Here is a 14,886-nt window from a genome sequence, read left to right as displayed (position 1 = left end):
CTCTCATAAACCAGTAAGAATTTTTATTTAAATGTTCTAAATTGTAATTCTTTTACTGAAGTTGCGGTGTTTTGGTTTTGTGTGGGTGTGTGTGTTTTAGTCTTGGGCTTCCTCTCTTAAATGTCTGATGATTCTCAATTGTCCATTTGTATTTAGGTAAGAGGATTTGTTTTAGAGTGAGCAGGAAATGTCCTCCTGAGGTGTCCTCTAAATTCTAGAATTCAGAAGACTTTGCTGTGAGATGCAAACTCCTGCACTGATTGCCCGGTCTTTTCTGAATCTCTCTGCAGCAGAGAGCCCTGTGGTGCCTCAGCTGCTGGGTGTGCTGCCCACTGGGGTCGTAGTAAACTTTTGGAGTATTGACTTTCCAAGAACTCATCCCTTTCCACTTGCATCTTACTTGGGCCTCCATTGTACTTGGTCTCTTCCAGTGTGGCACTTCTTCAGGGTTTTGCATGGAAGATCCCTTTTTTGACTCCATGCCTTTCTGTGTGTAGTTTACACTGCCATTTCTATATAGTGCAAATAGTTATCAGGGTCTAATACTCTTATCTGTTCTTTTTCTTCTAGAAAGTTTTTGAAGTCTCTTGTCTCTGTTGTTCTTCTACCAGTTCTTTTAATTGATATGGCTTTAAACTTTTTGGTTTTCACTACTTTTTAACCTATTATTTTAAAAGTATCTAGGAAGGGAGAGGGATAAACTCATTTGCCAAGTTATACACTTAGTTGAATTGGTAGCCTTCTTAAACTGTTTGAAATTTAGACACTTCATCAATTCAGAGAATTTCTCCATTAATCTGACTTAGTGAAATTTTACTATATCTTGTATCAGGTATTAACATATAGATTCAAGAGAGTAGGCCCAAATTAGGAAATCAGACACTGGTACATGTGCTTGGAATGATGTGGCTGTGGGGACCTATTGAAATTCCTCAACTTGGCCTAAGGGCATTTAGTAAAATCACTTTGGTTCAATGCCTTTTTGGAATGAAGGCAGTGAGATGTTTTTTTCGTTCTGTCATAATCTTCCATCGGTCTTTCTCACTTACCCTTTTACTAACGAGCATAGCCTTGCGATGGCATTGTTCTTTTCTTTTTCTATTTTCATGAGATAAGGTCACAAATTATTTTATATACTTCCACCTATATTCTTTAGACAGAATAACTTTTGGTTCATAGTATTATATTGTGCGTGTGTGCATGCGCACATGCACAGGTGACACACAATTACAAATACTGTATATGATCACAAGGACCACAGATTCCCTGAAGTCCTTTATGGGGACTTTCCTATTTTAGTAAATTTTCTAGTCCTTGTTTGTTTCTGAACGTTTTTCCTCAGCTGAGTAGAGATTTTAAAAATGTTATGTGTATGTGTGTGTTGTGTGTGCACAGAAAGGGAATGAAATGCCTTTAAAAAATTAAACTACTATTTTAGATCATAATAAAAATTAAATATCATGTGCAATATTATTAGAATGGGAGTCACTAGGGTTAGAGCATTTTGCTTTTGCTGGTTGAAATTTAAAAAGACTTATAAGAGATGAATGTTGCGTATTTGACATTGAGATGTTTAAGCCCTAACATTGAATCTTGGGAAAAGTCCACAGAGTAGTTCAGAAAATTCAAAAACAGGAGAGACTAGAATCAAGGAAGTTGAGGATGGGTAGATTACAAAGGGGCACGTGGACAGCAGAGGTCTCAAAAGAATAGAGAATGGTCTTTAAAAAAGAGAATAGTCTTTGTGTTTGCTCTGCTCTGGTCTGGTCTCTGCACACTTCCAGCTCTCTCTATAAGGATGTCTTCTCCATCATCCTTACCCCGTACATAAGGGATGACTTCAGCTTTTGACTAGAGCTTGACTCACCTACTTTGATAGTTATCTGGATCTTCTGATGTCTTCTTCCTCTCTCCAAATTTGCTTTACTTTCCAAGCTGATCACTTTCTTTGAGTTATTTCTGTTCCCCCATACTTTTCTCTTCCCAAGCCTCTCCTTTCCTTTCAGTGAGGTCCTGACACCTTCTGTTATTTCTCCTCTCATTCTCATCTGATTCTTCTTGCACACAGGGTTTCCTATTCTCCCTTTCATTGCTTCTTACCTCTGTTCCCACTGCTGACTGACTGACAGGCTGTTAGCCAGTTTGGCAGGGCCTTTCCATTCTGTTAGTTCTGGGCCAGCTACAAACTTCTTCCTTATTTACTCTAAGGCTTTCCAAGTCTAAAGTTTCTTGGAGTGTGCACACAGCATCTCCCTCCATAGGAAATAGAGTTTGAACAGTAGTGTTTATAGTAGTAACTCCAAATGCAAGTAAAATGATACCCAGTTGCTATTATTCATTCATTCACAAATATTTATTAAGTGCCACTAGTGCCAAGCTCTGAGGCTATAACTGTGAACAAGACAAACCAAGGGCCTTGGCTCTGGACTCTTGGAGTTTATATTATATTAAATCATGAACAAACAAACAGAAATCCTCTAAATAAAACAAAATAATTAAAAATTGTACAAGCAAAAATATCCAAACTGATTTTCTGTTAGTTATGAAATTCTTTCAAAGAGCTCTTTCTGGCAATATTTTAAACTTTCCTTAGTCTAATATTTATATTTTAAATATTTCTGTATTTTATTTGGAGGTGAGCAATGACAATAGGTTGGAGGTCTTGATGACATGCTTATTTTTTTATTATTTTTGGTGGGGACAGCTCTTGACGGTCTGTTGCTATGGAAGACTAGGAAACTGATCTGACAAAACCCAAGCTTATCCCAGCCATTCCTTCTAGACTTTCTCAGTCAAACTCATTGTGAGTATTCCAAGTGATTTGTTCTCCCTGTCCCATTATATTCCTGTTTTTTGTGGTTGAAATTGGAAGAAATTGCAATTGGAGTACCTTGAAAGGTAGAAAACTAATATGGAAATAATGGAGAATTGGATATATGTACATTGTGGAATTTTACAGACAACTTGGCTATGACTATGAATTAGGACATTCAGAAGCATGTGGCATTATTGCTTTTATAATTACTTTGCTATTGCTTTTAGCATCCTTTCTTCTTTGTCACAGAACTGTGGTTTGGGGCTACTATTTAATCACTCTGGCAAGCAGAGTAGCTGAGTTCAATCTTTTTCTCCTTTTCTTTATGAAAATGAAAAAGTAAAGATATGCAAACTCCATCTTTGGGAACAGCTAAATTGGAAACCAAGAACATTTTGCCTTAAACATCCTTGGTGGTTTTATATTGCATGTAATTGGCATGGAAATAGAATATATTCTTTGTGGTTATACATGATATTTTCTCTTCATTAGAAATGATGATGTTTGTATGTTTATTTATGTAAATAACATAGAGAGACCCCCTCCACCCCAGAGGCAGTGGGATTGGTATTATGAGATACAGATTTAAATTACAGTTTTACCACTTGCTGTGTGATCATGAACTTAACCTCCTTGAAGTTCATTTTATGTATAAAGTGGTAATAATAATACTAATATCAAAGTGTTTATATGAGGATTAAGTAAGATAATGTAAGTTAAAGTACTTATACTCAAAAAGATGAGTTGACCCTTAATCTTAGGTATACACGTTTTCTAGTAGATTTGTTATCTCAACAAAGGGGGGAAAAGAGTATCAATGAGTCAGTGGGGGTACAGAGAATATATTCTATAGGCTCATTATAAGTGTATGAGATGGGGGGGTCAGTTTATGTGTCATTGCATGGCATACATGTTTACATTTTAACCCAATATGTACACATACAAGTATCATCACCTTTCTATGCTGTACATTCTCCTCACTCCTTTTTATTGTATATAATAGATGCAATTGCAAAGGACTTTATGAATTGCTACATGTGTGCTAAAGAATAACAATGATTTTCAAACTTAGTACAGAATGCAATTAATGTTTATAGAAGACAGTGTGTACCTGCCAAGTGGGTACTTTGAAAATGAAATTGTTTTTGATTGTGTGAAACTGCTTGAAAATTTGCTTCTCCAAATCTTTCTTTTTCTTATGGCCAAAATACAGTGATATGGAAATTAATTATGATTATACACTTGAGGCTGCTTCTTCTTCTTTTTCTTCTTTTTATAAAAATAAAATTTAAAGAAACAAAGTTTCGAGATTGGTTCAAAATGGTGGAGTAGAAGGACGTGCTCTCATTCCCTCTTACGAGAGCACTGGAATCACAACTAACTGCTGAACAGTCATCGACAGGAAGACACTGGAACTCACCAAAAAAGATACCCCATATCCAAAGACAAAGGAGAAGCCACAATGAGATGATAGGAGGGGTGCAATCACAGTAAAATCAAATCCCATAACTGCTGGGTGGGTGACTCACAAACTGGAGAACACTTATACCACAGAAGTCCACCCACTGGAGTGAAGGTTCTGAGCACCACAGCAGGCTTCCCAACCTGGGGGTCCGGCAAGGGGAGGGGGAATTCCCAGAGAATCAGATTTTGAAGGCTAGCCGGATTTGATTGCAGGACATTGACAGGACTAGGGGAAACAGAGACTCCACTCTTGGAGGGCACACACAAAGTAGTGTGTGCATCAGGACCGAGGGGAAGGAGCAGTGATCCCATAGGAGACTGAACCAGACCTACCTGCTAGTGTTGGAGGGTCTCCTGCAGAGGCGAGGGGGTGGCTGTGTCTCACCGTGAGAACAAGGACACTGGCAGCAGAAGTTCTGGGAAGTACTCCTTGGCGTGAGCCCCCCCAGAGTCCACCATTAGCCCCACCAAAGAGCCCAGGTAGGCTCAAGTGTTGGGTCACTTCAGGCCAAACAACCAACAGGGAGGGAACCCAGCCCCATCCATCAGCAGACAAGCAGATTAAAGTTTTACTGAGCTCTGCTCACCAGAGCAACACCCAGCTCTACCCACCACCAGTCCCTCCCATCAGGAAACTTGCACAAGCCTCTTAGATAGCCGCATCCACCAGAGGGCAGACAGCAGAAGCAAGAAGAACTACAATCCTGCAGCCTGTGGAACAAAAACCACATTCACAGAAAGATAGACAAGATGAAAAGGCAGAGGGCTATGTACCAGATGAAGGAACAAGAGAAAACCCCAGAAAAACAACTAAATGAAGTGGAGATAGGAAACTTTCCAGAAAAAGAATTCAGAATAATGATAGTGAAAATGATCCCAAACCTCGGAAAAAGAATGGAGGCAAAGACTGAGAAGATGCAAGAAATGTTTAACAAGGACCTAGAAGAATTAAAGAACAAACAAACAGAGATGAACAATACAATAACTGAAATGAAAACTGCACTAGAAGGAATCAACAGCAGAATAACTGAGGCAGAAGAATGGATAAGTGACCTGGAAGACAGAATGGGGGAATTCACAGCTGCGGAAGAGACTAAAGAAAAAAGAATGAAAAGAAATGAAGACAGCCTAAGAGACCTCTGGGACAACATTGAATGCAACAACATTCGGATTATAGGGGTCGCAGAAGGAGAAGAGAGAGAGAAAGGACCTGAGAAAATATTTGAAGAGATTCTAGTTGAAAACTTCCCTAACATGGGAAAGGAAATAGCCGCCCAAGTCCAGGAAGCGCAGAGAGTCCCATACAGGATAAACCCAAGGAGAAACACGCCGAGAGACATAGTAACCAAATTGGCAAAAATCAAAGACAAAGAAAAATTATTGAAAGCAACAAGGGAAAAACGACAAATAACATACAAAGGACCTCTCATAAGGTTAACAGCTGATTTCTCAGCAGAAACTCTACAAACCAGAAGGGAGTGGCATGACATATTTAAAGTGATGAAAGGGAAGAACCTACAACCAAGATTACTCTACCCAGCAAGGATCTCATTCAGATTTGATGGAGAAATCAAAAGCTTTACAGACAAGCAAAAGCTAAGAGAATTCAGCACCACCAAACCAGCTCTACAACAAATGCTAAAGGAACTTCTCTAAGTGGGAAACACAAGAGAAGAAAAGGACCTACAAAAACAAACCCAAAACAATTAAGAAAATGGTAATAGGAACATATATATTGATAATTACCGTAAATGTGAATGGATTAAATGCTCCAACCAAAAGACACAGGCTCGCTGAATGGATACAAAAACAGGACCCATATATATGCTGTCTACAAGAGACCCACTTCAGACCTAAGGACACATACAAACTGAAAGTGAGGGGATGGAAAAAGATATTCCATGCAAATGGAAATCAAAAGAAAGCTGGAATAACAATACTCATATCAGATAAAATAGACTTTAAAAATAAAGAATGTTACAAGAGACAAGGAAGGACACTACATAACGATCAAGGGATCAATCCAAGAAGAAGATAGAACAATTATAAATGTATATGCACCCAACATAGGAGCACCTCAATACATAAAGCAACTGCTAACAGCTCTAAAAGAGGAAATCGACAGTAACACAATAACAGTGGGGGACTTTAACACCTCACTTATACCAATAGACAGATCATCCAAACAGAAAATTAATAAGGTAACACAAGCTTTAAATGACACAATAGATCAGAGAGATTTAATTAATACTTATAGGACATACCATCCAAAAACAGCAGATTACACTTTCTTCTTAAGTGCACATGGAACATTCTCCAGGATAGATCACATCTTGGGTCACAAATCAAGCCTCAGTAAATTTAAGAAAATTGAAATCATATCAAGCATCTTTTCTGACCACAATGCTATGAGATTAGAAATCAATTACAGGGAAAAAAACGTAAAAAACACAAACACATGGAGGCTAAACAATACGTTACTAAACAACCAAGAGATCACTGAAGAAATCAAAGAGGAAATCAAAAAATACCTAGAGACAAATGACATTGAAAACTCGATGATCCAAAACCTGTGGGATGCAGCAAAAGCAGTTCTAAGAGGGAAGTTTATAGCAATACAATCCTACCTCAAGAAACAACAAACAGCTCAAATAAACAATCTAACCTTACACCTAAAGGAACTAGAGAAAGAAGAACAAACAAAACCCAAAGTTAGTAGAAGGAAAGAAATCATAAAGTTCAGAGCAGAAATAAATGAAATAGAAACAAAGAAAACAGGAGCAAAAATCAGTAAAACTAAAAGCTGGTTCTTTGAGAAGATAAGTAAAATTGATAAACCATTAGCCAGACTCATCAAGAAAAAGAGGGAGAGGACTCAAATCAATAAAATTAGAAATGAAAAAGGAGAAGTTACAACAGACACCGCAGAAATACAAAGGATCCTAAGAGACTACTACAAGCAACTCTATGCCAATAAAATGGACAACCTGGAAGAAATGGACAAATTCTTAGAAAGGTATAACCATCCAAGACTGAACCAGGAAGAAATAGAAAATATGAACAGACCAATCACAAGTACTGAAATTGAAACTGTGATTAAAAATCTTCCAACAAACAAAAGTCCAGGACCAGATGGCTTCACAGGTGAATTCTATCAAACATTTAGAGAAGAGCTAACACCCATCCTTCTCAAACTCTTCCAAAAAATTGCAGAGGAAGGAACACTCCCAAACTGATTCTATGAGGCCACCATCACCCTGATACCAAAACCAGACAAAGATACTACAAAAAAAGCAAATTACAAACCAATATCACTCATGAATATAGATGTAAAAATCCTCTACAAAATACTAGCAAACAGAATCCAATAACACATTAAAAGGATCATACACCATGATCAAGTGGGATTTATCCCAGGGATGCAAGGATTCTTCAGTATACGCAAATCAATCAATGTGATACACCATATTAACAAATTAAAGAATAAAAACCATATGATCATCTCAATAGATGCAGAAAAAGCTTTTGACAAAACTCAACACCCATTCATGATAAAAACTCTCCAGAAAGTGGGCATAGGGGGAACCTACCTCAACATAATAAAGGCCATATACAACAAACCCACAGCAAACATCATTCTCAATGGTGAAAAACTGAAAGCATTTCCTCTAAGATCAGGAACAAGACAAGAATGTCCACTCCCACCACTATTATTCAACATAGTTCTGGAAGTCCTAGCCACGGCAATCAGAGAAGACAAAGAAATAAAAGGAATACAAATTGGAAAAGAAGAAGTAAAACTGTCACTATTTGCAGATGACATGATACTATACATAGAGAATCCTAAAGATGCCACCAGAAAACTACTAGAGCTAATCAATGAATTTGGTAAACTTGCAGGATACAAAATTAATGCACAGAAATCTCTTGCATTCCTATACACTAATGATGAAAAATCTGAAAGAGAAATTAAGGAAACACTCCCATTTACCATTGCAACAAAAAGAATAATATACCTAGGAATAAACCTACCTAGGGAGACAAAAGACCTGTATGCAGAAAACTCTAAGACACTCATGAAGGAAATTAAAAATGACACCAACAGATGGAGAGATATACCATGTTCTTGGATTGGAAGAATCAATATTGTGAAAATGACTATACTACCCAAAGCAATCTACAGATTCAATGCAATCCCTATCAAATTACCAAGGGCATTTTTTACAGAACTAGAACAAAAAATCTTAAAATTTGTATGGAGACACGAAAGATCCCGAATAGCCAAAGCGGTCTTGCGGGAAAAAAAACAGAGCTGGAGGAATCAGGCTCCCTGACTTCAGGCTATACTACAAAGCTACAGTAATCAAGACAACATGGTACTGGCACAGAAACAGAAATATAGATCAATGGAACAGGATAGAAAGCCCAGAGGTAAACCCATGCACCTATTGTCAACTAATCTATGACAAAGGAGGCAAGGATATATAATGGAGAAAAGACAGTCTCTTCAATAAGTGGTGCTGGGAAAACTGGACAGCTACATGTAAAAGAATGAAATTAGAGCACTCTCTAACACCATATCCAAAAATAAACTCAAAATGGATTAGAAACCTAAATGTAAGACCAGACAGTATAAAACTCTTAGAGGAAAACGTAGGAAGAGCACTCTTTGACATAAATCACACCAAGATCTTTTTGGATCCATCTCCTAGAGTAATGGAAATAAAAAGAAAAATAAACAAATGGGACTTAATGAAACTTAAAAGCTTTTGCACAGCAAAGGAAACTACAAACAAGATGAAAAGACAACCCTCAGAATGGGAGAAAATATTTACAAATGAATCAAGGGACAAGGGATTAATCTCCAAAATATATAAACAGCTCATGCAACTCAATATTAGAAAAACAAACAACCCAATCCAGAAATGAGCAGAAGACCTAAATAGACATTTCTCCAAAGAAGACATACAGATGGCCAAGAAGCACATGAAAAGCTGCTCAAGATCGCTAATTATTAGAGAAATGCAAATCAAAACTGCAATAGGTATCACCTCACACCAGTTAGAATGGACATCATCAGAAAATCTGCGAACAACAAGTGCTGGAGAGGCTGTGGAGAAAAGGGAACCCTCTTGCACTGTTGGTGGGAATGTCAATTGATACAGCCACTATGGAGAACAGTATGGAGGTTCCTTAAAAAACTAAAAATAGAATTACCATATGACCCAGCAATCCCACTACTGGGCATATACCCAGAGAAAACCATAACTCAAAAAGACACATGCACCCCAATGTTCACTGAAGCACTATTTACAATAGCCAGGACATGGAAGCAACCTAAATGCCCATTGACAAATGAATGGGTAAAGAAGGTGTGGTACATATATACAATGGAATATTACTCAGCCATAAAGAGGAACGAAATTGCGTCATTTGTAGAGATGTGGATGGATCTAGAGACTGTCATTCAGAGTGAAGTAAATCAGAAAGAGAAAACAAATATCGTATATTAACGCATATTTGTGGAACCTAGAAAAATGATATAGATGAACCAGTTTACAGGGCAGAAATTGAGACACAGATGTAGAGAACAAACGTATGGACACCAAGGGGGGAAAGCGGCGGGGGGATGGGTGTGGTGGTGTGATGAATTGGGCAATTGGGATTGACATGTATACACTGATGTAAACCTGTTTCCCAGGTTTGCTAAAGTGCCACATGGAAATTTCTGATTTCCAGATATAATCTGGTTTGTAATCTCTTGTCCTTGTCTTTGATTTGGGTGATATGTTTCTGGAAGAGGCTGATTAAACAGTGAGTTCTGTTAACAAAGTTATTTATTTATTTGTGTAAGCGAGGATTTAGAGGAAGGGCCATGTATGATCTTTTTTTGTGTGTTTATGTGGCAAGGATGCTAACTTAATGATTTGCTTGAGATATGATAGTTGGAGCAGTGGCTTGGAGGAGGGCAAGGTTATCAGAGCTACCTCTCTTGGCTACGTCAAGTTATATGTTTCTTTCAATTCAGTTCTGACCAGGACACAGCCTTCGGTTAAGATAACTGATTTATTTAGAGCCGTGGTTCTCCAACTTCAGCTTGCTTCAAAATCATTTCAAAGGTTTGTTAAAACCCACATTGCTAGACCCCTTACCCAGAGTTTGATATAGTTGGTCTGGGGTGAGTTCCAAGAATTTACATTTCTAACACGTGCTCAGGTGACGCTGATACTGCTGGTCTGGGAACCACACTTTGGCAACCACTGGTTTAGAACATAGGGAAGCTTTTGTCCCTGGTTCAGGGTGTTGCAGGGTAGGGGTGGAGAGTTTGATAGGGAGGGAGATGGGAAAAGATGCAGGAATGCTAATCATCTTGCTTAAGGTTTACCTAAAAGTGTTGACTTCTGAATTCTTTCAGTGTAGTGCAAAGTTAAACATCAGTGAAGCTGTTAATATTACTTTTATTAATGAGAATCAGATAAGGTTGGGAGGAACAATAGATGTGATTGTTTCTTAACTTTGGCCTCCTCTTCCCCATCTGGTTCCTGCATCTTCCTTATCCCTGTGCCTTCCCACTCCCCCATAGAGTACAAATATAGATAGCCATCCTATAACTGTCTTTCAGAAATGAGAGAAATGAGACAGTATATGAGTCTTCTTGGAAAAGTTGTGACGTCAGTTAGGATTACCATTATAGTGGAAACTTTATTCATTTGGCTTCTACTTATTCATATTTTGCAGCAGTTAGGACAGTGCTTGAGTTGAAATGTACCTTTGTAGTATTTATAAAGAATTTCCAAAGCAAATCAGTGAGTTTAGAATATTGCCCAAGAAATTTAAATTACTTAATGAAAAATTGATTTCAAATTCATTTCAGCATTGCTGCTTATGTACAGCTGATTTAATAATTAGAAATCAATCTCATCTATTCATTTACATAAGTTGCTTCTAACTTATGATTAAGGCTTGCTAAGACTTCATTGCACTAAGAATATCTAGTTCAGATTTCTCATGCAGGTAGAATTTTCACCCATTTAGTCCAAAAGACTAGTTTTATTTTCTAATGTAAAGTATAAAATTGTATGTACTCATTTCCTTAGTTTCAAGCCCAGCATTATTTGGAGGCATTCTTGTTTGGGCCTGGTGTCTTTTGTATTGAGTGGACACTAGAAACCTAGTACGCGGTTCAGAGAAGAAAATGTGGCTTTCAAAGAGCTTCTTTTAATTTTGCTCATAAAGCAGTTTTTCACATGTTACTTTCCTTTGAAAAATACCCTGTGCTCAAATTTTCCTAGAATAAGACATCCTACCAGGTAAAGTGTTTAAGAGATCTAGGCCATGCTTACTCAATGAAATGCAGCAGAGTGGAAAATATCCTGTTTTGCCAACTCAAGAAAATTGATCTAGTAGTTAAAGACAATTATATTATTTAAAGAGCTGCTGTTATATAGACGTTAAATTATTAGGGGATAGATTTGAGTCTTTTGTAAAATTATGTGTAGAAGGTTTGGTCTGAAGGAATGGAAATCTGTAATCTAAAGAATTATGTGGAAGTAAATGTGAAGCTGTGTTCGAACCTTGATGCTTGTTTTTCAACCCTTGTCCTCTTGGTGTGAAGACCAGCCTGAGTCAGATCGCAGGGGATTAAATGGTGAACCCATTACTCAGCACCCTGCAGGGGGGGGCTAAACACCCTGGCTTTGAAGAATTACTCTTTTGCTTAGTAAGCCTGGAAATTTCAGGTTCAACTGCAGAATGAAAGCTCAGTATTTTGTTGATTAACCAGTCTATTTGAAAATGGTCTATCCCTCTTCTAGATGTTCCTCCTCTCTGTTCTCATATAACCATGTCTGAAGTCACTGGCTGGATTGCCAATGGATTTTACCTACAGCAGCTTTACAGCCAGGGAGCTTGGTTCCCATGGAGTATTCCTGATGAAATCCATCGCTTGCCTTGAATAAGAAGTTTGGCGTGTTAAGGGGAAGAAGGGATACACTTATTTTAGTCTGGCAAATGGGAATGCAGGAAATAAGGGGAGCTGTGATAACACTGCTTTGAGGCAAAGAATGGGGATTCTGGATCAGATGCCCACTACAGAGAAATATTCTTGATCAAAGTGTTAGGCAGAGAATGGAGTGCAGATGGCTTTTTGGGTTGATCAGAGCAAGTGGTGCCCTAGGAAGGACTGCAGAGGCTCGGGGAGAGGAGGTCCAGGCCTTTTCTTTCCCTGGCACTGGCTCTACTGAGATGAGGAAAAAGCCCATCTCTATAGGCAATAGAAATAGGTAGATTAGGATGTGTGTAAAGGGCTGTAACAAAAGGCAAACCAAAAACAGGAGTGAGGTTATTTTTATGCTTATTGTTTTACACATTTCTTTGAAAGTTTAACTTATCTTGAAATGGAGCCAGAAGACTTAAAGAAAGTATTTGGGATTTTATACCTTTTTCATTTCACCATGTTAGTGCTCTAAACTAACTTTTCAACTCTGGAAACCTGTTCAGGAGAATCCTAACGTAGCTTAATCATCATCACCATTCCCATCGTCATCTACTAGTGGTCGTGAAGTGTACAACCAAACTCTTTGTGTTTTTGACAAGAAGTCTTTAATTAGGGTTCACTTCTGTTTTTCCAGGTAGCCCAGCCATGACCCACAGGAATCTGACTTCTTCCAGTCTGAATGACATCTCTGATAAACCAGAGAAGGACCAGGTAAGCAAAGAATTCCTGCTTCTTTGAAATGTAAGGCTAAATGTATATCTAGAAGATGCTGGGAAAAGATTAGACATGGTGGTCCTCTAACTTAAAGTGAACCAATATGTGTAGATTGTTTTTTTTTTTTTTCACTTTCTCTGAGGGGAGGGGAAAGCAGTGTGTGTAGGGATTTGAAGTTCAGAAGATAAGAGTCTCCACTCCAGCTCTTATAGATGAATTCACTTGGGCAGTTTAAATCTTGGAGCTACAGTTCTCTTAGCTTTAAAATAGTAATACTAATTCCTACCTCAAGTTTATTGTGATGGTTAAATAAGATGATTTGTGAAAAAAACTGGTTTGGTAAACTGTAAAGGGCTAGGAAATACTGGCAGTTGTTAACTTTGAGGGGATATTTCAGGCAAAGGTAATGATAGTCTTATTAGCTGTATGTTTATCTATTAAAACATATAGTAAGTAACCTATTTGAAATGAAAAGTAATTAGGTTTTGAATCTCGATTTGCTTTCTTTTAAAAAGAATATGGTAGAAACTGGGCCATTTTCCTAGTTGGGTGGGTATCTGGGCTTGAAACTAGTAGAAAATGGTGACTGGGTGTAATTTTGCACTTTACATTAAAAAAATGAAATGAGTTATTTGGACTAATTGGTTGAAAATTCTACCTGAATAAAGAAATCTGAATTATATATTCCGAAGACAATGAAGCCTTGTTTACAACAATGTTCTTCTTTAACCGACAGAGGTGTTTTAGACCTTGGTGAGTTCTCAAAAGTGCAGGAAAGGTGAAATTATGTTCTTTCTTGTGAAATGGCTTTTGGATTCTTTCTTCCTTCTCCTTCTAAACAACAGCACCCTAGTAGGGCCTTCATGACCTCAGAACAGATTGCTAGAAAAGCCTTGGGAATTAATCCTGTCCCCATTTTCTCCCAATTCAATGCACTTTTCATATTATTGCTCTTACATTTCTCCCCTGGATCAAAAGCTTATAATGGCTTATATCAAGTTAAGTTCAGAATATCCAGACTTTTAAGAGTCTCTGAAATCTGGTGTAATCTTTCTCATCGTAACTTACATGTGTTTCCCAGAAGAGAGACTCTGCTTTGGTTTGGCTTAATTACCTCCGCTTCTGCACTGAGATTAATTCTTGACTTTTACAGCTGCCCGCCCCCTTAAATGCTAATATGGCTAGCTCTCCTCCCTACCATTGGCCTACCTCTTGAAATACTGTGGGAGAAGATCATTTATTTATTTATTTTTTTTTTGCTTCCTGGAGGTAGTTTACATTCACTTTGATTTTTTATTCTATTTTTAAAGAAATGTGTTTATTTTTTTAATTTTTAATTTTTATTTATTTATTTTTTAAATAAATGTTTTAATTTTTTATTTTATTTATTTTTGGCTGTGTTGGGTCTTCGTTGCTGCGTGTGGGCTTTCTCTAGTTGCGGCGAGCGGGGGCTACTCTTCGTTGTGGTGCGAGGGCTTCTCATTGCAGTGGCTTCTGAGAAGATCATTTAAATATTGGATTCATTGGTAGGTCCGTACCAGTAGTGAAAGGGAAACCTCAGTCCACTAGGACTTGTTGGGAGTTTTCCTCAAAATTATTTTGTACATTTTGGCTCCATACAACATTTACCAAATGACATTCTGGTCATGAGATTTGCCAGGGGCTTGGATAAGGTAGAGTTAGAAATATCTGGTTGACACACTTTCAGGAAGGCTTCTTTTATTGGGGACAGTCCTTTTCTTGTCAGGAGTTTGTCAGTTGCCGCTGGTAAATGCTGAGGGAAATTTCTTACCTTCTTGGGTGTCTTCATATCTGAGCATATGCAGAAGAAATTTGATGACTTATGATGTGTATCACGTATGATTTTGATTCCAGTGTTAGAAGAAATAGGTTAGAA

General features: G+C 37.8%; 1 protein-coding gene across 9 annotated transcripts in view; it reads left to right on the top strand.

The window, feature by feature from the left end:
* The window catches only part of SLC4A4 (solute carrier family 4 member 4), a 429,784-nt gene that overhangs the window by 275,449 nt on the left and 139,449 nt on the right, over positions 1-14,886 (top strand). For all 9 annotated transcript variants that reach the window (XM_082390084.1, XM_082390085.1, XM_082390086.1 and 6 more), the window contains one exon: positions 12,910-12,986. In XM_082390084.1, coding sequence (XP_082246210.1) covers positions 12,910-12,986 — 77 coding nt within the window. The remainder of the gene's footprint in view (positions 1-12,909; positions 12,987-14,886) is intronic.

This window comes from Balaenoptera borealis (genome assembly GCF_965194805.1).
Source record: "Balaenoptera borealis genome assembly, chromosome: 4".
Classification (NCBI taxonomy): Eukaryota; Metazoa; Chordata; class Mammalia; order Artiodactyla; family Balaenopteridae; genus Balaenoptera; species Balaenoptera borealis.
The sequence above is the reverse complement of the archived record's forward strand: the minus strand, read 5'-3'. Positions and strand labels throughout refer to the sequence as shown.